Consider the following 25,790-nt stretch of genomic DNA (forward strand, 5'->3'; position numbering starts at 1 on the left):
CAAAAAGACATAGACTTCTATAACTCTCTCTATAAAACCCACTTATTTCCCTTTAGTTATAAAGATATAAACATAAATGATGGAAACATTTTTTGCTTTCACCAGTATGCTATATTGATGAGCTTGTGTGACAAGGGATGCACTGGGAACCCAGGGAGATTCACTAAGACACCCAACTAGAAGAGAACTGTATAATGTGCTGTGTCTATTTCTTCCGTCCATCAACTAAGGGTCTTTTGGAAAGATATTAAACCTCTCTATACTTCACTTTTCTAACTTCTAAGATAAATGTCGTGGTTGTTAAGCATAAGGCCTCTTAAAAAACAATTTGAAATTGGGAAAGAAAAAAGCAAAGTAAGACTTAGGCATTATTGCTTTATGTAGCCTTCATAGCCCAGAGAGCCTAGTATTTTTTCTCTTCTTGCTGTTTGAGTGCCTAATTGGGCATTGGAAGAGAGTGAGGAATATGTCACAGAACATAGAATGATAGGAGAGGGTAGTGCTGAAACTTCTTCGCCATCAGAGCAAAATGTTTTGCCTGACCTGCTTCAACATGAGATTTTCTAAAGCTAATTTCAATCATACTGAGTAGCTCCCGTTACTGCTGGTGATGGGAGTAACCCACTTGTGTTCTCTCTTTTGCTGTGCTCTGCTGACTAGAGTGCATTTGAATTAAATGCATCATTGGTATCTAAAGCCCACACTTCTGTATTGAAGAAAAAAGGGGGTGGGAGGTGGGGAAAGTATATTAGTAGGGAGAGGGTAAGTTATAAAATCTTTGGGTTGGTTACTGTTGCTAAGGAAACCACTTCCTTGGTATCTGCACGTTCATTACATCTGTCTCTCCTTTTCTGCCTGGCTCTAAGAAAATCCTGTAATGATGTTAGAAGGCATGGGGGAAACAAGATTATGTTTCAAAGTAAGAGGTAAAGACAGCACAATCTTAGCCAATTCTAACAAGTTTGAACAAGTGGTTTAGAACAAGAAGCCAGTATTTAGGCAGCTCACAGTGCTATTTGACATTCTGTTGACATGTTCAAATCATGTGTTGCTTGCCCTCCAGAAACATTCTAAGAAACATGCATGTATAACATCAGGATTCACCACTAGAAAGTAAGGAAAGTAGGGCATGATATTTCTGAGAACTCTGGAGATCTGAACCAGGGAAGCTTCATGAACACAAGTCCCAAACATAAGGAGGGACATTCCATAGAGTGAGAGGTTACAGAATGTTCTGAAATAATTATGCTTTAGGGTCAAGCATCATGAGGTCTGAGATGAGATGCGGCTTAGCTGGAGGTGTTTCAGAAGGTATGATTTTTTTTGCTGAAACCATTGTGCCAGTGCTTATCTAAGACCATAACAGTCTGAAGTGTGACCTGACTAAAACACTGATAAAGTGAGAGAAGACGGATTAAATTTGCAACAACTGTGAGATGACAAATTAAATTAATGTCAAACATGTGGAAAACCACAGTCAGTGTAGTGCCCAAAATCAGAATCTGAGTCACAATACAGGTCAAGCACATTCTACATTACCACATGTGGGAAGTCTTGGAGTTTTGAAATCAACCCAAACCTTACCACCTTATTTCATTCTTCTTTCTTCTCTATATTGATCTTTCTCCACCTGCCTCAGTGACTCTTCAAAACTGAAGAGTACTGTTAGTCATCTAAGGTTCGAATACTTTAAAATAATGCTTCCTAATTACAAAATTAAATGATTTTTTTTCTATTTAATTTTCCCTTCTGTGAAAGCTTTTAAACAGCTTGCAGTAGAATATGGTGTATTGAAAGGGGATGCCTTTACATCAGCAACAATTAATGAATTATCCTCTTCTGCTATTCACAAAATGTCCATGAGTAGGATATGATTTTCTACCATTTAATTATTCTGAATAAGACATCAAGTAATTTCTACAGATAATAAATGGAATGTAGATTTTTGTAGTTATTTCCATTGAGAGTATTTTCATATTCAAACACAAAATGATACTTGTTTGTTTTGACTGGAGGTCACCCAAGTAAGTTCCTGCTTTCCAAGTCACATCTTGTAATCACATTGCAAACATAGGTACTTGCATTTTTGGAATCAAAATTCAAATTTTAATACTTAGATTGTATTACTATATTAGAATACATTTGAAGATACATAAAGAAGTGAAACAAATTAGTTTTTTTATTCAAAGAAATATTCTCTATATACTTTTAATGTATTGATAAAAATATTCCTTTCCGTTCCAAAAGTTAACTTCTTGTCCCTACTGTGGTATGTGTGAGAATTCAGCAAAATCTATTTACATTCTACTGCTAGCAAACAGAAACTGTTTTGTCTCTGCTGAACCACAAATTTCTGGCAGAAGGGTTGCATAGCAATATTTCTTTAGACACACTTCCTGCTCAAAAAAAATTAAAAAAGCCTTTTCTATGAAAAGATATTTTCTCTAATGTGCTTGTGTTTTAGGGGCAAGTCTTCAAATTTAACTTATGGTTCATATTAATAAACAGAATTGAGAAATTCTTTTTTTTTTTTTTTTTTTTTTTTAATTTCAAGAAACCAGACTCTGGTTCAAGCAGTCCATTTTTCTTCTTCTTGTTCTCATACTGAAGATGTTTACCCACTTTGAAGAATTTTACTCCTAGAAGAGACATGAGATTCCTTATACACAGAACTTATGACTGCAATCAGTAACATCTTTCAAACTGACTTATTCTTTGAAGTATAATTAGGAAAGTACTATGTATCTGATGACAGTAACTGTTAAGAACTGTCTTTGAAGAATTTTACAATTATCAAGCAGAAGACATTATATTTTGCAGTGATTAATAGTGTATCTATGAAACCTGCTTTTAGACTTACACCAAACTGAATGAGAAGACAAAGACAAATGTTATTACCCAAGACAGATTAGGCTTGAGTACCAGATCATTGCTGACTACTGTTTGATTCTTTCCACTGGCAAATCTGATACTGTGGTCTTGGTGTGGTTGATTGACAAACTTTGCAGCAGGTACAATACCAAGTGTATGACATGTCAGAATTAAGCATTTATGTTTCCCGTTTCTGATTTATTAAGCATGCTAAAGAAAAGCCATGCATTGTATTCCATATGGTTTATTTTAAACTTTAATAGGAACAGAGTATGTGATGTCACACAAGAATGAGTATAAGATATTGTTTCCACAGGTTCAAGATGCATTCAGATGTCGACTAAGAAATTGCCAGGATCCAATCAATGCAGATTCTTCAAGTTCCTTTCCTAACGGACATGCTCAAATCATGGTTAGCTTTTATTTTTTTTCTTTGACTATTAATTTAAACAAAAGGAAAGAATTTACAGTACAGCACATGGCAAGTATACAGAGCTGAAATATTAACAACATTTTCAAGCATAAGTCTGTTTAGGTCATTATCTCCTTGCTTAAATCTGTTAGCAAGTTTTAAATTATTGGTGTGATCATTCAATGGAGCACAATGCATTACCATCTTCCACCAGTGTTCTTTATGACAAAATATTCTTACATAAGAGAAGGAGAAAAACTAATCTTATATAATGACTTTTCTACCATTGGTATAAAGAGCACTGATGCATTTGAGAGTCTTGCCTTCACAAAGCCTTGAAAGATGTTCCTTTCAAACTCATTCAGACAAGGAGAAAGTAATAGAAATTCTCAAAGAGGTGTATATTTAAGTGGCTTGGATTAAGGAGATAGTGAACAGATTACTATGCCAATTTGGATTTACTAATATTGTTAGGTAGTATATTAAGACAAAACATTGTCTCCTTCACTTTCAAAGACAGTTTGTCATTTATTATAATGGCGACAGGATCAGACCCTAAAAAATGCAAGGCTCAGTAAGCAGTTACCCTTGAGAAAAAAAAAAAAAATCAAAAAAGAATCCTTTGTTTTGACTTCATAAACTAGAAGGATGTCAGTTCAATTTTTTTTATTTTATTTTTTTGTAATTAATAAACCTTTTATGGAAATAAAAACATAATTGATAAGTACTTGCATTCTATACCAGAATAAATAGTTTTGTTTAACTGGGAAAATTGTGCTTGGATTTTCAACTGTTAAAATTCATTCTTAGTTCCTATAATATGTTTTTATCCATTGAAATACTTAATAGTTGTTTTCAAGGAAGAAAAATTTTACATGATTACATTAGTAGCCAGGACGGACAGAATACTATATAAGAAATAACCACTTCATAACAAATTAATGAAGTTTCAGACAGGGTGGACTAACTGGATTACACTTATTCACAGTAATTTGTATTGCAGGCTGCTTTCCATACTGCTGTTTATAGCATAACTATGAAAAGCTTCCTTAAAGATGATCCTTCCAAGAGATGTAGAAGTTACTCTTCCATATATATAATAATAATATATATATATATACACTGTATCATTTTATTACAACTATATACTCTATTTCCACCTATTTTATTTTATTTTTTCTGGTCAGGCAGCATACTTTGAAAACCACCCAGTTATACTTTAGGAAACTTTGTAAAGCTCTGCTGTTGTAAAACAATATACTTCACCTTCTCAGCAACAAGAAACCACTTTTAAGAGACTATGACTCTGTAAGTAGGACATTTTGGAAGTGCTAGTTGGCAAAAAGGTATTGTGGTTTAGTTTTCAGTTAATAATGGTTATCCTATTTCATTGTTTCTTGTTACAGACTGATTTTGAAAAGGACGTGGACATTGCTTGTCGGTCAGGTAAGATCACTGAGAGAGTGTTTAGCTAAAACAAACAAACAAACAAACAAAAATACATTTGTGCTAGTTCTTTCTGAAGTAGATGTCAGAAAAAAAATACCATGTGTTGTTTACAAAGCATAGTTATAAATGCTAAAAGAAAAAAAAAGGTGATGCCACTATAAGAAAATATTTTTTTCATTTTCTTATAAAAGCCTTTTACTAGAAATCAGCATCTGGGAAGCAGCCCAAAGGTATGACTGTCTCTTAGAAGGCAAAAGGTTTTGGAAAGAAAATAAGATTTACACATAAAATTATCCTTGCTCTGGTACACAAGCAAATGTGAAAGTCATTTTGTTTTTAAAAAATAAAAACTATATAGCATATATTAAAACCTATTTATATTAAGGATGCAGAAATTGGTGTTAGTTTTGAAAAGGCTGTTTTCTAGAGCTTTAAGTGAAACCAACAATAGCTGAAACAACAAGGTATCAGGAAAATACAATATGATTCCACTTTATAAGAACAATTTATTTTTCTTTTAAAGACATTTCACTAGTGTGATCTTCAATTAGTCAGCTTTGTCTGTTTCTACATATTAAAAATAATCCATTTTAAGAAATTACTTTTTCCAGCCTTGCTTAAATAAAGCACAGTGAAAAACAAATGGCCCTCTAAACCCCATAGAAATGCTCCACTCCAGGAGATTATCCCAAAGGACAGTTGTTCTTAAGGAGGTGAGTCTACCTAGACACCCTCTATTTTCAATGAAGAGAAAAAGAAAGAGACAGAGGGTGGCTTCTCTGCAGGGTGAGTCAGGGCAAGACAGCTAAATCCAGCATCACCCACCTAAAGCCTGTCTTTGCTTGCTATATGGCAAGCCAAGAAGGCTGATCTCATTAAGGTAGAGTTTGAGTTTCTAGTCACACACCTTTAAAAAACTCCCAGCTCTGTTTCTGGAATATGGTAATCATTCTCTGTATAGATTAGTTTTAATATGAACATTTGAAGGGACAGGACAGTCTACTGTAACATAAATGCATGCCTGTTATCATCTAATGCCGAGGAAAGTCCAGCATTAGTCGATGTAGCTCTCACTTCTTACCTTTGCCACCATAGCTCTTCAACATGGACAGCCTTAAGAAGATAGATTCTGAATACAGTTATGAACAGGTTTTACTATTAAAAAATTAACTTCAGTTTCTTTTAATGAAACATTAACTAAGAGGTCACAATTTGAAGTGTCTGGCTGTAAAAAAAGCAGCAGCCACACTGCATTGCACAAAATGGACTGGGGTGCCAGGACATGAGGATTGTAAATTGTCATAGTGTCAGATATTTGTGTACCATTATTTGCAGGCAAATTGTTCTCTTCATAATTGAAAAATTAGCATCAGTTTTTGTGAGGTAGGAGAGTGGGCTGCCATATGAACTGCCTGTGGAACATGTCAGTGAACTGACAGGTACTGGAGGATCTGGGTCATCAGAGCCCTCAGGCTACCAAAACCGATGTGAATGTAACACCTGAGATACTTCTTAGTCATCTGACTGTCTCAGTCCATGAGAAAAATTTTATTACACAAGCTGGTATTGGTGCAAATTAACATACTATTTTAAATCAGAACAAAAAAATATCCTTGCACTCAGCTGGAACAAGCCCAGGATTTGGATATTTCTAAAATTTTTCATTCATTCTTACTACCTAGCCTTCTTTCTTTCATTACAAATTTTGAATTGCAAATTTATATTTAATTTTCAGAGAAATAATTGTGATGGCTGCTTTGCTGTTGAATACATCCATCGGTGTTCCTGAAAAACTTGTTTTTTAGTGACAGGATTAATAAAATTTACATGTGCAGCTTACCCTAATAAAAAATTGCTGGATGTCAGTACAACTTTGACCATGAAGGCCTACACCAAAAGTGGATTCTGAATGCTTATGAGACATGTTTATATTCTTTATAATCTCTCCAGATGCAGCAAAATATGTTTTTCTGATAGCAATGGAATTCCTTTCCAATGTGGTTACTTTTCTGTCACTTTTATTTAAAAATAATTGAATACAGAAGAGTTTTGTGTTAAATATATATATATATATATATATATATATGAAAAAGGACACTTAGGAGCTCAGGAATACATGTCCATAGCTATAATCTTACAATAGAAGATTAGAAGATTACAACATATTGACAAAATTATACTGCCTTACAATCTGTTTGACATTTTCCAAGAGGTTAGGTGGAGTTAATAATGGCAGTACAGGTGTCATACTCGGTTTTTTTTGGAAAACCCTTAATTGAGCTCCACATGACAGACTTTTGCTTAAGCTGCAGGTCACCTAAGATCTATGTAAGGAAGCAAGAATAAATGAAGGACTGGTTTTCTTTTATTTAAATGACTGAGGCTTAGTCAGATATGTATGTCAGTTATACACAGAATATTAGGAGGTGTTGATTATACAAAAACCCTTCCCAAAGCAATACTTATAGATTAAAAGTTATTAAACACAGAAAAGGAGTTAAGAAAATGCAATGGTAAAGGGAATATTAAATAATGCCACGAGCAAAAGCAGGGTTTGAGAGACATGGTTTCATGTTTCAAGAAGTCTGTTCTCTGACCCACAGTTCTGCATAAAGACATTGGACCTTGCAGAGCAGCTACTATAACAGGAACGCTTTCTAGAATCTCACTAAATGATGAAGAGGAGGAGAAGGGACCAAACCCCGAAGGAATGAGCTATTCTACCTTGCCTGGAAACATCATCTCTAAAGTCATCATCCAACAACCAACAGGTCTCCACATGCCTATGAGTATGAGTGAACTGGCTAACCAGTGTTTGAAAAAAGACAACAGTGAGCTGCGGAGGACTGTGTACTTATGCACGGATGATAATTTAAGAGGTGCAGATATGGACATAGTACATCCTCAAGAACGGATGATAGAAAGCGACTACATAGTAATGCCCCGAAGTTCAGTAAATACCCAGCCATCCCTGAAAGATGAGAGCAAAATGAATATAGGCATGGATACATTACCTCATGAAAGGCTGTTGCACTACAAAGTTAATCCAGAATTCAATATGAATCCTTCTGTAATGGACCAATTTAATATCAGTTTAGACCAGCATCTTCCCACCCAAGAACATATGCAGAGTTTACCATTTGAGCCCCGCACAGCAGTAAAGAATTTCATAGCTTCAGAGCTGGATGACAATGCAGGATTATCCAGAAGTGAAACTGGATCCACAATATCAATGAGCTCATTAGAGGTCAGTGACACATAAACAAATTGTACACTCTGTTGTTCTAATTATATGATAAAACAATATATTGTGGTTTGTCTCTAAGGGGTCTAAGATAATGCTTTAATTCAGAGTAAATTATTGTTTGGGATCATGCACTGCTGTTCACATTTCTCTTAGTCTTAGAAGTGTTTATACATAGAAAACAAGATAAAAATTTCAGAACCAGTGTGTATGAAACTGTACGGTTCTGGAGATTTAACATTCCAGCCAACTGCAAGAAAATTCATGACTTGCCAGGTCAAAACCAATGGAAAATACGATGTTGTTATGAGAATACTACTGCAAGATACAAGTGACATTCATTGACCCTACCTGCAAGCCCATTGAAATAAAAAGATTTTCCATCTTATTGCTGGCAATCATATCTCACTTAGATACAACAAGTCTGATTCTGCTCTCACTAGTGTGAGTCTTGAATTCTTCCATTTGTTAGTCTGACATTTAGTGATTTGTATGCATGTTTGTATGGTTGTATGTGTGTGCAGGCATTGGTACAGCCGATGTGTACAGCATGTTCAGGTAGACTTCTTGTGGATTAACCCGGATGTCGGTCAGGTTGTAAAAATGGACTGAAAAAACTTTAATAAGAAGGATTCCTTTCATTACTACAATCTGTCTGTAGGATTTAAACATTACAGAAATTGGAACTACTTACCTTGTTGACCTAACTGTCAGCTATTGCCATTCCTATTGAGCCTTCAGTTATGCAAAATCATCAGCAAGGTAGAATTGATTTCATATACAGTCCCCTTTAAGAATCGGAAATCCATTTCACCAGCATTTCAAAGGTTATGAAATGCAGCATTTGTTATAGGAAAGAAGAAGACAAATGAGAAAAATATGGTACTTACCCTGTGAAAGAATTTAAAAATGGAAAAAAAATTATACTGTATGTGACTTGAAGCCATTAGCAATTGCTTTATGATTTTTGGAATTGACTGTGCAGGGAAGCAGAGGCTTTATCCAATTTTTAAATTGTTAGACACAGAACTATACCCCATATTTCATAGAATAGATATCTATGGATATTTATTCTAAATAGAGTTTTACGTGTGCTTCAACTGGAGAATTTGTGCAGAAGATCAGAACTTAGTTTCTTTTCAAGAGATGCCCTTACAAGTGTTGACTGTGAAATGTTTCCCATGTTGTTTGTATTGTTTGTGTGCTACCTTGAGTTTTTGCAAGACATAATTTAACTGAAAAAAAGAATGAAAAAATGAAATATAGAATTTTGCAAGTAAGGAGTGTCCACTTCTTGTGGGCTCTTTTGGATTGAATATGTATAATCCTGGGATAAATTTTTGAAAAGGTTTCTGAAAAATATCTTCAGTACTTCCACACTCAGTGCTCAAACAGGATCTTTCAAAGCAAGTTGGCATCATTAAAGTTACAGCCCTCAGCTCAGGTATATTAATCAATAGATCTTAGGTGGTGCACAGGAGTTCTCCAATTTAATGCAATACAAAAACAGAATAGCTCAGGTCACCTTCCACTAGTATCTCCTTCTGTCTATCTACAAGACCTTCTTACAAGTACTTTTAGTCCTACAAGGAGGCTCAAATCCAGCCTTGTTTATATTCGTTATATGGGTGAGACATCTAGGGAACGATCCTAATTCCTTGAGAAGACAGACACCTGGCACCTTACTACCCACTCAACCTGGGGTCTAAATTGCTCTGTAGTGATTTTTCTTTATTTACATTGGTGACAAAGGCAACCTAAAACATTGCATCTTTAGAGTTTACTTTTACTGTATTTGTACCATATTTTAAGCTTGCTTCTAAGATGTGGCATAGATAGCAAATCTAAATCACCATTCTATATATCATTTTTATACTCATAAGAAAGTACTAAATATCTAGTAGAAAATATAATAAAATATTGTAGTAAATACTTAGTCTCTTCCAATTTGGTAAACACATTAAGTTTAGAAAGCTGTATTTTGGCCCAAAAAGCTGTAAATGGTTAGGTTATTAAAGCTAACTTAACCAAGCATAATTCCATATCTTAAGGAAAAAAATATATATATATTAGGGCAGATCAAAAATGAAAGGAACTGTTTTGGCTTTTGTGTCTGTCTTTGTGGTTCTCAACGCTACTCAATTATATAGCATTACTCCATCTTTTGTTAAGGGTGTGCTGCAATGAATTGAAGATAGGAGCATGAAAAAAAATGTACGGAGAAGAAAATCAGTCTTAAGCAGATACAGATAAGCAGATCCAGCCAGATACAGAATGTGATTGTGGTTTTATGTATGCAGTATGCAAAAAGCAGAGTTGAGGCAAAGCCCCAGAATTCTAGAATGGCTAGAACTGACAAGTCGGATTAACTTTTATTGCTATGAGAAACAAAAAAAGAAGGGAGGGCAAGGGATTTTCTTTTTTCCAAAATATTTTACATCTCCGATACAATGTAATTTTAGAAGAGTTTAGGACCTTTTAAAAGTCATGATTCTGTCAGGCACTGTGAAGCAACAAAACCTCATTTTGCCCATGTTTTTCCAGACAGAGCCTGACCAGACTGTTTCCAAAGGAAAAGCTTCTGAGCGTTAGGAAGCTTCCTTCAGCTATCAGCTGATATTGCTGTCCCGCCCAAAGTCCAACATGGCAGCACATGGGACTGTTCCCCTTTTGCTGATCCAAAGGAACAAGAGTGCCTTTCCAAAGGAAAGGAGTCCTCCTATAGTGTTTTCTTGTAGTCTCTCCACTATTTGCCATTAGGTATTTCCTGGTGCTTTTTCTGGAATTACTATACTACCATTTTTTGTGTGCCTTTTTTTTTTTTTTTTATCATGTAGTTACGCAGTATTTATCATTTACCGTGTTAGTAAAATGTGCTTAGGCATTTGTGACCTGTGTTAACATAATTCTTCCTTTTTTTCTTCTTAAAGTATATAATTAATAAAAATATAAAAATGGGAATAGTTTACACAGTGGTTAGAGAAAGTATCTATCATCTTATCAGAATGGCTTTAGATGTCATGTGATCCATTTTCAGCCAAAATCCAACCCAGCATCTGATTTTGGTAGTTTAATTATGAATTCACAAACAAGTGAAGACATAGAAATACTGCAGGAATAACTGCAGCTGGACACACAGTAAAATGGAATTTAATGATGTACATTGAATAGTTCTTATCTGCCCCCTCATTTTATGGTAGATACCAGTCTTTGTAGCCATAAGACTGAACCGACAGAATTAGACGACAGTTTGGAAAACATAACCCCTGAGTATTTTCACATCTCTATATATACATAGGTATATATATACCTATACCTATATATATAGGTGTATATATATATCTGTTTATAGGTATATACATACCTATATACATAGGTGTATATATATATATTTCATATATATATATATATTTAAAGTGAACACTTAAATATCAGGTCTTTTTGTGTTCTCTTTCGTTTAGACTTTGTACTGATTACAATCATTGGAGATGGATGTTTTGGAACAGAACCATAGTGTTAGCACAACAACATATGTCCTGACTTTTAACTCTGCAGGGAGGATCCATCACACCTACTATTAAATATCTAAATGTAGGCATTCCCATTCTGACCTGGAAAGGATCTTTCCACATTAGGCTCCTCTTCAGAGTCAGCAGAGAGAAATATGCACTTTTAGGCCACTTGTAGACATCTACCGTAGGATGAAGTAAATCATATGCTGTCAGTGGAGCTATCTACTGATACCACAGAGAAAGATAGAATGAGTAGGTCAGGCATAAATATCAGAAATATTGATGTCCGAAATTCATTCAGATGAATCCTACCATGTGTCACAAGCTTTCTTCTAGTTTTTACATCTACATTTTTTTTTTCACAACAAAATTCTTTGTTGGGAACAATCAAATGTTTTATTATATATGGAAGAATTTCAACTTTCAAAAGATTGTTGGAGAATGTCATAATATTTACATAAATACATTGCCCAAGTAAGTATATATTTAAGGATCTGCAGATTCCCAGAGTGCATCAGTGATTTTTTATTTGATATGTACCCAACAGTACTCATGCGATTATAAGCACGGGCAGGCATATTAGTACATCACTGAGTTTTTGAGCAGGAGTAATTGAACATCTGGCTAATCTCCTACACATGCCTTATATGCATGGATTAAAATTGGCTTTGTTACCTTGGCATCAAAGTGGTTTGGAGTGTGCTCCTTCAGTTCAAAGTGTTTCGGTTTTAATGAAGAAAGGACTCTCAATACACTCTTTAGGAATGGTTTTTATTTTGAAAATGTACACTCAGAGTGCTGTGCTCATTAAAATAAAATTACTTTGAAGTGAAGTAGTGCATTCCCAGACACCGAGATGCAAGGAAAGGTTAGAAGGTTTAAATGCAGAGGAAGCTGATCTGTAAAACATATCTTTGGGAAAAGTAATTCTTCTCTCTTTATTGTGGAACAAATATGCAAGAGGGAGTAGGTCACTTGCTGCCTGCCTATGTGAAGAGACTTGCATTGGTACATTTGTGGGACAGGAGTGATGGGTTCTCTCAAAGGAAGGTCAGTGTAATGCGAACTTCTGCTCAAATGGAAAAAGGAAACAAAGAACTGAAATAAGAGGAAGGGCATGTGAACATGGGCAAAATAAACATTTATTAAAGGCAAAAAAAAGAGCATTTGCTTTATAAGAATAGGAAGTAAAGGACTTTCCAAATGGTTTGCCATGTGAAAGACATGAATTATGTTCCCAATTTCATATTTTCCTTGTTTGTGTTTCCATCACAATTTCTGCTAGGAGATATTTATGTGGATAAAGAAGTAAACCCCCTAAACTGGAAGCATGGCCAAAGTAACCCTTCTGTACTCATTCATGAGAGCTCTTAATACAGTCAAAGAAAGTAATCCCCAGAGCTCTTTGGCCAAATGGCTGATGTGGGACTTCAGGAAGAAATTACTGTTACAGCTGAGAAAATAAAGTGATACATTAAAAATAGTGAATGGCAAAGAAAAAAAAAAAAGTATAGATAGGAGAGTAAAGAAAGACAGACATGTTCAAGAACAGGGAGAAAAAAAGAGGGTAGAAATAGAGAAGAAGCAAATTCTAAATAACAAAAGAACAGAAAGGAGAGAAGAAATATGCAGTTAAAATAGTCAGTCTTGTCAATAAAGTACCAGAGCATCAGGCAGAACAAAAGCAAAATGGTGTGAAGTCACTTTGATTTATGATATGAGAAGTTAAAAAGAAATAAATTTTAAAAGAGAGAGAGAGAACAAAAATAGAAAGACAAACACCGCAAGAATTTCCTCTTTATCATGTTTCCACATACTATTTTTTTCAAGCATTCTCTGTCTCAGATTTCTCTCCCTTCAATTGTTTTTTCATTTCAAGAACTGTAGAGACAGTTCTTGTCAATTTTGTGACTCTCGGTGAAATGAAGCCTAGACCTATAGCAGCCCACTCTTTCTTTTGGTGGTATGACTAGGTCTTAAGTTCCTCTAACGTCAGAAAATGTTGTAGCATATTCTTAGGCTGCTCTACTGGAATGGAGGTAGAATAAAGCAGAGTTGATTCTAGAAACTGAAGATGTAAAGAACAGAAATTTAGTTAGCATTAGAGAGTATAGTGCACATTTCATTTTTTATATTACAAGCAGCTATCTTAACTACAAATAATCCTTAGGAAACATATTTTCAATTGCTTGTCCATGTAAGAAATGCTACATTTGCCCCCAAAACCTTCAGAAACACAAAACAAGTATTTTTGGTCCATTGAGTAAATACATATGCAGGTTATATATATATATAAAAAAAAAAGGAGCAGTAAACTGGAAAAAAAAATGCTGGAACAGTTTTAAAATGGGATCCCTGAAGTTATGGTTGTGCTGTGTTGAAGTGCTAAATTTGCTAGCAGATTTTCAGGTCTTAAAATTCCCATGTTACAAAGGTAATCCACTTTGTTGTTAAAATATACTGCCTTATGTCCAGCTCATTTTATAAACTAATAGCCAATGTAATCTTCTATTCAGAAACCAAGTTTTTTTTCAGTTGTATACATGCATAAGACATTTTAAATCAAAACTGTCTACTCACATTCCACTTTCATATCTCTGAGGGCCAAAAGAGATTCTCCTTTAATTTTGTTCAGGGAAAAAGTCCTCCCCAGGCTAAGATCTTGTATGTCAAATCTAATCTTAGAGTGAATTATAAACTGCTGATAATAAAGCTTTATATTAATGGAAACATGGTTATAGCTCTCACTATAATGTGGTATCTCTGGTTTCAATTATACTTTGCACAATGTAATATATCTTCAGGAGTATCTCATGTAATTAATCAGGTAGTGGCATAATGCAGACTAGAATAAGGAGAAAACCAGGCATTTGTCGTTTTACAGAGATGGAGAGGGATTTTATTAGTCATTTAGTGAGAGCAGCTCCTTCCTAGTGCCCGCAGATTAGTGCATGCTGCTGTATGGAAATTATTCTTCAGTGTTCTATTTTTGTCCCCCAGTGAGCAGAGTTTAAAGTTGCTCTGGAATTACACAGAAAAGCTATATGTGATTAGCACGAAGTAAAATTGATTTTAAATAAATTACTACTGCAGACCTCGTTTCAAAGAGTTTCGCTTTGGTCCTGGCATGAAGGGTTTGGGATTTTTTTTTTTTTTTTTCCTGTAATATGTATTTTATCAATCAAAATCAAAGAGCTGTAGAAATTAGAAATGGAAAAGATCTTGTCAGGTCATCTCCTGTATCAATGCAAGAACATTTTCTATAGTGTATTTCAGTAATGCACAGTCCAACCTCACTTTCAGGACTGCAGTGAAGGGGTCCTACTGTTTCTTTCAGCAGCTCATTTTGCAGTCACATAAACTTTCCTTTTTACTGACAGCATTTCAAAAAAAAAATAATTTACAAATGTTTATATTTTTGTCACACCAGCTCTGTCTAGCAGTGTTTGTTTCCTTGTAAGCTTTTCAAGCAAGCTTCTATGTTTGCTTCTTCCAGAGCCAATGTTTAAACAAACTGTATGACTCTTTTATCCTTTCCTCTTGATCCAGTGTACTAACCCGTTAAAAGGAATTTTTGTTGCTCTACTCCGAAATTTTCCCAGCATGCATGCATGGTGGGCACAAACTGGAATACAGGGGGTTCCCTTTGAACATCAGGAAGCACTTATGTGCTGTGCAGGTGATGAGCACTGGCACAGGTTGCCCAGTTGTGGAATCTCCCTCCTTAGAGATCTTCAAAAGCCTCTTGAACATGGTTCTGGGCTCCGGGTGTTCCTTCTTGAGCAGGGAGATTGGACCAGATGACCTCCAGAGGTCCCTGCCAACCTTAACCATTCTGTGATTCTGTGATGATTTTGCTTCCAACAATTCAGAGCATTAGTGCAGATATCTCACTGGAGTTGTTCAGGAAGGGCTGTATACATCCCCGCCTGCTTAAATGGAGACTGGACTGTTTTTTTGTAGCATTTGGAACTGTGCATGGATATCCAGTTCACTTCTTACCCATACCTCTCAGCTTTTTCAGAATTATCCCACATAATTCCCTGCTGCTGAATAATTGCATGTAGCTTCAGCTTTTTAGGCAGTCCTTTTATTAGTTACCCTTTGCAGTTCTCCAGCATTAAAGCTTTTCAGTTTGGAAAACAGATGACTGTGTAGTGAATAGGGAACAATTATTCATATTTCCTATAATTTAAAAAAGGAGCATCAAATGAAATGGCAAAGAGATAAACAACATGATTATCTTTGTCACACTATGCATATTTAAATTGTGGAATTCACTACCTTACCATATTTTGGATGTTAAAATTATGAATGAGTATAAAACATGATTAGACTAATGGAATAGTGTAAAAAAAAAAAAAGTGTTATAACACTCAACAGAGTGAGTTCCTCCCAGGGAGCTGCCTATCTTACATTTGAAGAACTATGGAGTGTATTGCAATAGAAATATCACTTTTTACACACAATTTTCTATAACATTCCTTAAGCATCACTGCATAACCTGGTCAAATGCAAAAGCTGAGATGAACCACTGATATTACCCTTTGTGGTCATTTGTAAGTTCTGTTCATTTTACTTTGATGCTCAAATGGATCTCCAGCTGATCCTTGAAAAAAATAAAAAACACCAACTTCCAGTCTAACTTTTATGTTGGTTAAAATCTTTCTCAATTTTACAGTTGGGTAAAACAGTTTTTTGAAAATTAATGTACTGGTGTGACTAGTTCAGCAGCTCATTTGTCCCAAGAGATTTTTTTTCCTTATTCTATTTCATTCAGGTTCTACTTTCCATTAATATAAATTGCAGAATGAGCTAGATGGTTGACTAGATTTCTAAAAGCATTTAGGTACATTTGGGAAACCCTATTTTTCTCAGCCAAAGAGCCAAACTAATAAAACTTTGTTTAAGAAATATATATATATGTGTGTATATATATATATACAATCACAATTAATAGCATAGTTAAATATGTTGCAGACTGTTAGATGTGTTATTTTACCATGTAAACTGTGATAAAGTTGTCCAGCTGCAAAACCTAATAATCTGGCCACAAATATTTGCAGTCATCAAACAGACTTAAGGCAAAATACAAAGGTGTCAATTTTCTAAATCATAGTATCTAGCAAACTACATAATTCATTTCTAAATTTTCCATGTTTTCACTTAGGATTCTCAGTCAGGCAGTTCAATGGTACCAAGTTTATCACTGAACTTTAGCTTAAATAATGGCTTTTTCAAACATTATTCAAATCTGCACCTGTAAACTTCACCTTATCATCTTCTGTATGCATTTATTCTTTTGAAATCACTGAGCCTTTACTGTGGAAGATGTACTCTAATTACACCTTAAAAATAGATCCTTCCTCATTAGAGATACACAGATTTCTTCAGGTGTTGATTTACTGTGAAATGATGAAGGCTTATATCAGAGGTATACTTGTACCTTGGTCCTCTTAATATGAGTGAGATGTAGGTACTCAGCTACCTTCAAGAATTTGGGCATAAGCTCCTCATATTTTTCCTACCTCCAAAACCATTGCTGTTTCCAAGTTTTCATGCTATTTATGTTTGCAGAATTGTTTGTTTTTAAACACTGTATTTAAATTATGTTAGGTGAAAGCAATACTTACTAATTAACGATTGCTTCTCCAAAATTTGCTTTTTTTTACTTTTTTATAGTGTTTGTTTGTTTTTGTTTTTTGTGCCTCACAGGTCTTTAGACATCAGTGTGTCTAAACTCTGTAGGGAGTGCTATCCTTGTCTTTTTCATATTATATGATATTATAGATATCATATTATAGACTGGAGCAGGTCAAAATTTTACAACAAATCCTAGATGATATCACAAAGTGGTATTATGAGAGATCAAATATTTTCTGCTTTCTGCAGCTTTAGGACTTGTAAAATTGTTTCTTTCAATTGCAAGAGAACAAAAACACTTACTAAACCCTGCGTGTTTGTTAAGCAAGATAAAAGCCAAGTTTAATGAAGTCAGTAACATTATTATTATTTACTCAGTTGGTTTGATTTCTATCTCACTGCAGAAATTACGTGCATTTTGAAAAGGTTTGATCACCATGACTTAAAGCCATCCTATTCCACTACAAAGAAATTAGGGTTAAATTGTACCAGCAAGCCCTTTCTTTTCTTGAGGTATTTTTCCCTTCCTTTAACTCTCCTTCCTGAAGGAGAATGTATCTTTTCTTTCCATTTACATGCTTTTCCGCTTTTTTTCAGCTCCCCCTATCACTGTTTTCCACATCTCTTTAGTCTATTGCAAGCCATTCATTTTCCAACCTTATTGGAAGAAGAAAAAATATATATTTTTAATCTTTTCTTTATAATATTACTATTTTTATCTGATATAATTGGACTTCATAATTGGTTTCTTTCAGAATCTGTAAAAAAATTATGTGCCAAATTATTTGTGATATGTCTAAGGAATCATATTCTGTAGTATTGTATACAATTGTTTACTTCAATAGTAAATAATTCTTTCTTTTTAACAGATGCTTTGAATCAGATATATCATAAATGTAAAACAAAATCATTGCTTTCTTCATCCAGATTTTCATTGCAAACAAACAAGCTGAAGCCTCTATGGAAAGTATAGATAGCTTGAGCTTGATTTTGCTATCAGTTGTCCCATTGAAATCAATGGAGTTGTACCAATGTAAACCTGATGAAGGAAAGAACCAATTTCTATATACTTATACAAGCCTAAAACACGGATACATATAGATATCTACATAAAAAGAATAAGTATTATGGTAATTTACAAATACCACAGAAGGCATAGAAATAAATATATTTTATGTACAAATAATATGCATATGAAACATCCCAGTGAAATGCAATCTGGTTTATTTCAGTGAAAGGAATACAGTACTGGTCTAATAAACTGTACAGAAAGTCATTCATTAGTCTTAAATTGTCATAATAAAATCTACAACCTCTCACAGAATGCCTAACATATATCTGATGGAAAAACAAGAATGTTATTTAGACTCATTAATGTGATTTGATGAACAGTCCCCTTGTTAATACAACCTCTTTTTTCTTTCTTTTTTACTGCTTAATAGAGAAGAAAATCACGTTATTCGGACCTTGACTTTGAAGTAAGTTTCACTGAATTACTCCTGATTATTACAAGTATTTTCCTAAAAGCAAATATGAAGTGTTTTAGCAGATTTTAGCTTTCTGATTCAGTAGATTTCATAGGATTTTTCAGTCGGTACTGTATAGAACAAGAGAAATTCATGAAAACTACTTTGGTGCAACTTGTTTGTAAAATATTCTGAGATCAAACTGTCATAGTGTAATATTAATCACCATGGTTTCAGATTTTAAATTCTCTGCCTCTTCATTTTCATCCTTTTTTTTTTTTTTGGCTATTTATCTGCTATAAAAGTGTGACACTTCTGTAGCACAGGCCACATTGTCGCAGAAGCTTGCTTTGAGAAATTCTCAGTCATTTTTTTCTATCTTTTTGTGCAATACTAATTTACTGGCATATGAGTTTCACATCCAAATAGTGATTATAAACGTGTCAAATTTTGAACGATGATGTGCTGCAGTTGTCAAAGCTTATGGATCACATGCTGTATAAAAAATCAAGTTTATGTAAGGTTCCTTAAGTTGGATGACCACAATTTTAGACCTAGAACCCACTAAATGAATAGGTTTGTTTGCATTAGTTAATGAAAGTTGTATTCTCAGTCACTATGACGAAATCTTTTAGAGTTTTGTTTATTTGATGTTTTTTTCTAATCTCTACCAGAAGCAATATAGCAGTAATTTTTCAAGAGCATTTTAATAATTTATCAATTTTTATTTTTGCATAGGCTGTCTGTACATGTTATAGCTTGATATAATTCATTATCTATGTCTCTAGAGAAGTTGAACAATCATAATATTTGCATGGAACCTACAGACATGGGACTAAACTTTAGCTTCCAGTAATCCTTACATATCAACAATAACTTTAACACTTCACCCTCCTTGTTTCCATGTTCAAACAAAAGCATTCTTTATTATATGGGCTGTAAACACATACACTTTCAGATTTCAAATTCTAGTCCATAGAGAAGCAAGACACGTAACTAGCAAAATGCAGCCATAGAGTGATCATAGAAGCCTTGGAATGAGAGGTTTACTTTGGTGACCTGCTCTTGCTAAAATGCTAACATTCCATGTCTGCTAGTGTTTTGTTGATAGTTTAATATCATGTCTTAATATCCTTTGTCATCTTCTCCCAGAGGTTGTAGTTATCTTAGGTACTCATGTAACCTCTCAAATATAGCACCAGAGAAAGATTCACACAGTGAATTTAAAGAAAATAAAATGAAAATATTATCCTAAATATTTTAGGATAAGTGTGTAGAAAATAAGAACATGAATCAACAACGAAATTCTGATGAGCAAGTGAGTCTAAAATTAAATGCAAACAATATGAACATTTTTAGAATGATCTTCACTATTTCAGTCTGGACCAACCTTCTCTCTTCCAACAGTTCCTGAAGTACCCTTAGGAACTAAAATGACTGAGGTACCATTCACAATAGGCAATGTGGTTGTAGACTTCTTATTTTGGAGACTAAGAGAATTTAGTAGCATCCAGAGAGAATATTCCGTGCTAGATAGTGCCATTGAATAGTCTTGGACATGTTCGTCTTACTGCTGTAGAGTTGCAGTTTGATAGCAATATATATACATACTTACAGCTCACCTTAATATAAAAATTTTGAAGTAAAACCAAACCAAACCAAACCAAGCCAAAATAAAACATGAAAAACACTTCTTTTTCCTGAGGGTCACAGAGGAAACCCAAAGCCAGCTGCTTTGTAGGGTGAACACAGGCAGACCAAGTCTGTATTCGATGCCATAAAATAGTCTCCATCCCTGTTATCTCCAGTACATATAAATACAGGTATAGTTTTGTGAACCTTCATAGCAAACATTAAAGAATAAAAGTCCTATAATTGTGCTGGGTAGTTTTATAGATAACATGTCTCCAGACAAAGGAATGAAAGGAAGAGAGAAAAAGATGATATCCAAACTGGCCAACCGTTATCACAGATCTGTTGGTTAGAATGAAGGCTTCCAAGAACTAGACCAGCTGTAACTTGTTTTTCCTTTATAAATAGTTTTCCATTGCATCCTTAAATCATCCCTTCATGTAGATGAAAGACAGACTGTAATACAGTGAGTTTAGTCTATAGGCAGAGAGTATTACTGCTTAATAATATACTGTCCAATACTAGAATTTGCAGAACAGACTATATGTACTTTGAATTTAAAATGAGCGTGCAACATCTTTTCAGCTCTTTTCTTGCTGTTACCAAGATTAGTTTAGACACCTTTTCATATACTTCAGTATCCAAAACACGACCAAAATCCTGGTCCAGGAGTTTTGGATCCTTGCTGTGCTGCTAGCTGTGGTAATGCCAGCTAAGCGTTCTCCAAGCACAATCATTATGTTCTGAATTTCCCCAAAGCTGGACAGGTAGTTTTTGTCATGAAGGCACAGCACTAATACTTAGCTGTCAGATCAAATAAAAGTCATTCTAATTATGTTGAGCAGAAATACAGATGCTGTGGAAATTCCCAGGAGGTCTTTTTAATAGGTGTGCTCTGTCACTTACAAAAACATTCAGAAGAGTTAAACACTATTATTGACATGCACTTTAGGATACGAGATCACAATTACCTTTAAATTCTATGAGAAGATCTGACTCCTGCGTTTCCCCACCCATCCACTTCACTCTCCCCTTCATACAATGTATTAATTTTATCTACTTACAATAAACAACTTTTATGCCAAATAATTCAGAAAAGTGCTTCATTACCCTGCTCTCCAGGATTCAGGTCATCTCTGGCTCTTTCTGAGTTCCATTAGGGAGACCAAGGATACAGAAAAGTATGAATACCAGAATGTCTTTTCTTTCCACAGAGCAGCAGAATCCTACCAGCAATAATGTTGAATTGATATTTAATTGCTGGAGCTGCATTCTTTCAGAATTTTATCCACAATAGCCATTCATTATAGCAATATTACAAACTCACCCCAAAATTTAGAATCTTTCTCTTACTAATCTGAAGACATCTCTACAAGACAAAGGAAAAAAAAATCATGCCTGCAGGGAAAAATCCTTTCCCATTCCTAAGTCTGGCAACAGATCAGACCTATAACATCTTGAAAACACAGCATGCTTCCATTGTACGGCTGGGAAGGCATTTCCCCATCTGTTCTTTTCACCTAGCTATTTCATGCAAAAATTGAGCATTTTTACCTGTAACAATGCAGAAAATCTCCAAGGCATATTGAATAACATTATTATTATTATTATTATTATTATTATTATTATTATTATTCATAAGATTGGACATGAATCTTTGTCAGAATATTTGTCCTTGAGCTAGAGTTCAGCTGAAATCTTATCATAAATAAATTTTAAAAAATTTTGAACTGTGTATAGAATTGTGTCTGAAGTCCTTCTCATTTTGATGATAGCCACCCACAGTGCTCTTCTGAGAGTAGGTGCTGAGAGTAAGGCTTGGCCTTTTCAAAATTCAACCTTGATGTTATTTGTGAGTGGAGTAGAAATGTGAAATGGGTATCAGCTCAACCTGTCCTACTTTAGGGGTGAGGGGGACACAAGAGTTACAGCGCCTGGTTGACAGCCAGCTGAATATGAGCCAGCCATGTGCCCTGGTGGCCAAGAAGGCCAATGGCATCTTGGCTTGTATCAGAAATTGTGTGGCCAGCAGGACTAGAGAAGTGATGATCCTTCTGTACTTGGCACTGGTAAGACCACACCTCAAGTATTGTGTTCAGTTTTGGGCCCCTCACCACAGGATGAATACTGAGTTGCTCAGGTGTGTGCAAAGAGCAATGAAGCTAGAGAAGGGACATATGAGGAGCGGCTGAGGGAACTGAGGCTGTTTGGCCTGGAGAACAGGAGGGTCAGGGGAGATCTCATTGCTGTCTACAGCTACCTGAAAGAAGCTTGCATTGAGGAGGGTGTTGGTCTCTTTTTCAGGTGGCAAGTGATAGGACATGAAGAAATGACTTCAAGTTGCGCCACAGGTTTAGATTAGATATCAGGAAGAATGTATTCACAGAAAAGGTGGTTAGGTATTGGAACAGGCTGCCCAGAGAGGTGATAGAGTCTCCTTCCCCGTAGGTATTTCAGAGATCTGTGGACGTGGTGCTTATGTACATGATTTAGTGGTGGACTTGTAGTGTTAAGTGGATGGTTGGACTTGATCATCTTGAAGGTCTTTTCCAAACTAAATGATTCTATAATTCTGAGATGACTGAGTCTTTAGACTGGTGGCTAACTCAGTTGCTTCTGGTATGGGATGCAGTATGACTGGGCAAAGCCACAACTGTGCCTAAAGGAGGTGTACGTTCTAAAGGCAGCATCAGAGACTCGGCTTTCATCCTGTTCAGGTCCTTATGCTACTGCAATTATCCTAGTATATATTGATCAAGATTTTCAGCTCTGTGTTGCATTCTAAGACTCATAAAGCTGTGTTTTCTACATTGGCAATTTAATAGAGAAAACAGATTAAACCCCCACAAATACTTTATGGGTTATTTTCTCATAAAAGAGAGTTATCCAACAGAGCACATTTTCTAGAGAACAGATAAGATGATGAATTCTAAGAAGGAATAAAATAATTTTAAAAGGGTAGAAATGGAGAGCTAATATTGGAAGTTTAAGTTTCTGTACCTCGCTGACAGTTCAGATCGTTCTTTCTAAGTGGTGAGGAGGATAGGGTTGTCAGTGGGTAGAAATTATGGAATGGAAGAAAGGCAAACACAAAGCAACTAAAAGATCCATATGTACATGTGCATACCAGTTATTCTGGTATTAAGAATAAAATTTAAAGCCTTTTCTCTGGCAGACTTCCCACTGCAAGCGTTTAATTTCTCCTCCCACCTGCTTCTCCTCAGGAATAATGTAATGAACTGAGTAAGACATTTGCATTATTCATATGTGCTATTTAACTAAATTCTTGGGTACACGATTCAGAAAACTATCAGAAAGTAGCATTCTCTATATTCCTAGCCTTCTATTAAAAAGTTTCCAGCTGGAGACATTTGTTTTACAGTCATATGCTATTTTCTGCTTTTAGAGCCAGTATTTTAATGCATCAAATCTGTTTTATTCCCAGCAGCATGTCTCCGTACTTCATCCAATAATAATCTTTGAGGCAGAACCTTTCTTTTTAAAATTCTATGTATATGATATTTGTTAAATATTCCTGTCTGCCATAACAGTAACAGCTTAAAAGAATCCCTAGGAAGTCACTTAAGTGAAACTTCCCTTATAAATTTAGATCAGCTATCTCTAGTTAAATTATGTTTTGCAAGGGTTTCCTCATGGAATCCTGCAAAATTGTTTCCCTTTTCACCCCACAACTCATGTTAAGTTAATAGGTCTTTAATTGCTTGCTCTATCTCTTGTCTCTTTTGTGAATAATGTTGCCAATTTCCTGTTCTCAGAAGTGAAACCAGTTCTCAATCTATGGTGTGGCTGTATTAAGGTTAATATGGTCATTACAGCATAGCGGTAGGAATGCACGGCCAAGAGAGCAGCCACATTTCATGAAATTTATAAATACAGAATGCAAATGAAAGATAAACAAGTGAAAATTGGAACTGGTAAAATATTATTTGAGGGTCAGCTACTGCAGCTCCATTTTTAAAGGTATTAACTCAGACTTGGTGGAAGTGTTACTTGCTGGGGAGGGTCACACTCAGGCACTGCATACATAAGTTTGTGGGGCTTGTCATGTACGCTGCCAGGGAAAATCAGGCTTGACAATTAATGGACATATGTAGAGGCTGGTGACCTGCACCGTTTCTATCGACATTACTGGCTGCTGTCCTGGCTGCAACTCAAGTTCAAACAGCTACAGAAGCTTAAGAAAAGCCAAGCTGAGGCCATCTGCTGTTGGACCGAGGTGAAGTATCCTCAGCCCTTCCTGTCTCCTGTCCACCTACAGTACTGAACCACAAGATTGGCCAAACAGTAAGCAGCCTTCGGCTTTGCTCTGGAGGCTGGTCTGAATCCATACCTGACAGTGAACTTATCTGGAAACAACACAGATGATATGCATGACAGTCTAGGCCTGAAAATAGGTTTCACTCTTTGTGCAGCTGCCAATGCAGATACATGGCCTGAGGGCTCCTCCAACTGTGAGGTCTGTTTGGGGTCTCCACCTCTTGCACAGGAGTGCCATATAATTAGATTTTGTGGAAGAATGCCATGTGCATTGGCTGGGGGGGGGGGGGGGGGGGGGGTTAGTTTTCAATTGCTCGGTCCATAAAATAACAAAGCCATTAAAGTTGAGAAATTGTGCATATTATCTTAATATGTATTCCATTTCAACTGTATTTTGTGATGATCTGAATGACAAGATGTCTCATTAAAAAGACATAACATTTTGGCCTTTTTCGTTTTGGTCCAGGAATCCTGAGTTTGGTGTTCCCATAAAAACTATTCTTAAAAAGTGCTGATACAAACTGCTGTTGCATTCCTCTAGAAATTAAAATGCTAGTATCCAAGCTGAAAACAGAAATTCTAGAAAATATTCCTAATGTTCAAAAGATAAAGTTCCTTCTGAGAAACTGCCATTGCTTTCAAAATTCTTTCAGGCTAGCACAAAAAGTGTGTTCCTTGATTTCAGCAGCTCAATAAATGTGGAGTTTAAAAAGTCCTTTGTATACAGGAAGTGCATTAAACAGAGCAGAGAGAAGACAGTGCAATTCACTTCCATTGATCGACTCTATAGGGAAAAGATGGCCCTGCCAAATTCAATTTACTTTATTATGCTGGGGGAAATAATGGTTCTCTTAAAAAAAGCCCAGATTCAATTATAAATAAAAGCAATTATATTCCTTTTTTGCAGAAGGTCATGCATACAAGAAAAAGGCACATGGAATTGTTTCAAGAGTTAAATCAGAAATTCCAGACACTGGACAGATTTCGGGATGTACCAAAATCAGGCAGCATGGTAAGTATTCCTTCTTGGCTATTTAAAATATGCTGGATCCCTAACAATAACAATGAAATGGGAGTTCTTTGAATTCAATGTTATTTCCTGAGAAGACCTCATTTTGTGCTGCTTTTACATAGCCTCAGAAATGAGAACAAAAGACATTTCCAGTAATCTAGCCTATGATGGGATTCATTAGATTGTACAACTAGACAATAACTAACTGATATCATTGTAGATGACAAGTAATTGAACTATAGGGAACACATTTAAAATATGCATGTGTCTA

General features: G+C 35.3%; 1 protein-coding gene across 11 annotated transcripts in view; it reads left to right on the forward strand.

Annotated features, from left to right (window-relative positions):
• Positions 1 to 25,790, forward strand: part of ADGRB3 (adhesion G protein-coupled receptor B3) — a 468,984-nt gene that overhangs the window by 440,745 nt on the left and 2,449 nt on the right. For 8 of the 11 annotated variants that reach the window (XM_083832452.1, XM_083832458.1, XM_083832459.1 and 5 more), the window contains 5 exons: positions 3,188 to 3,283; positions 4,690 to 4,729; positions 7,336 to 7,979; positions 18,574 to 18,609; positions 25,415 to 25,519. In XM_083832452.1, coding sequence (XP_083688578.1) covers positions 3,188 to 3,283; positions 4,690 to 4,729; positions 7,336 to 7,979; positions 18,574 to 18,609; positions 25,415 to 25,519 — 921 coding nt within the window. Of the gene's footprint in view, positions 1 to 3,187; positions 3,284 to 4,689; positions 4,730 to 7,335; positions 7,984 to 18,573; positions 18,610 to 25,392; positions 25,520 to 25,790 lie in introns of all 11 variants that reach the window. The other 3 variants (XR_014582934.1, XR_014582935.1, XM_083832457.1) reach the window with 2 other exon arrangements.

The sequence above is a fragment of the Anser anser genome, assembly GCF_964211835.1.
Source record: "Anser anser genome assembly, chromosome: 3".
Taxonomy (NCBI): Eukaryota; Metazoa; Chordata; class Aves; order Anseriformes; family Anatidae; genus Anser; species Anser anser.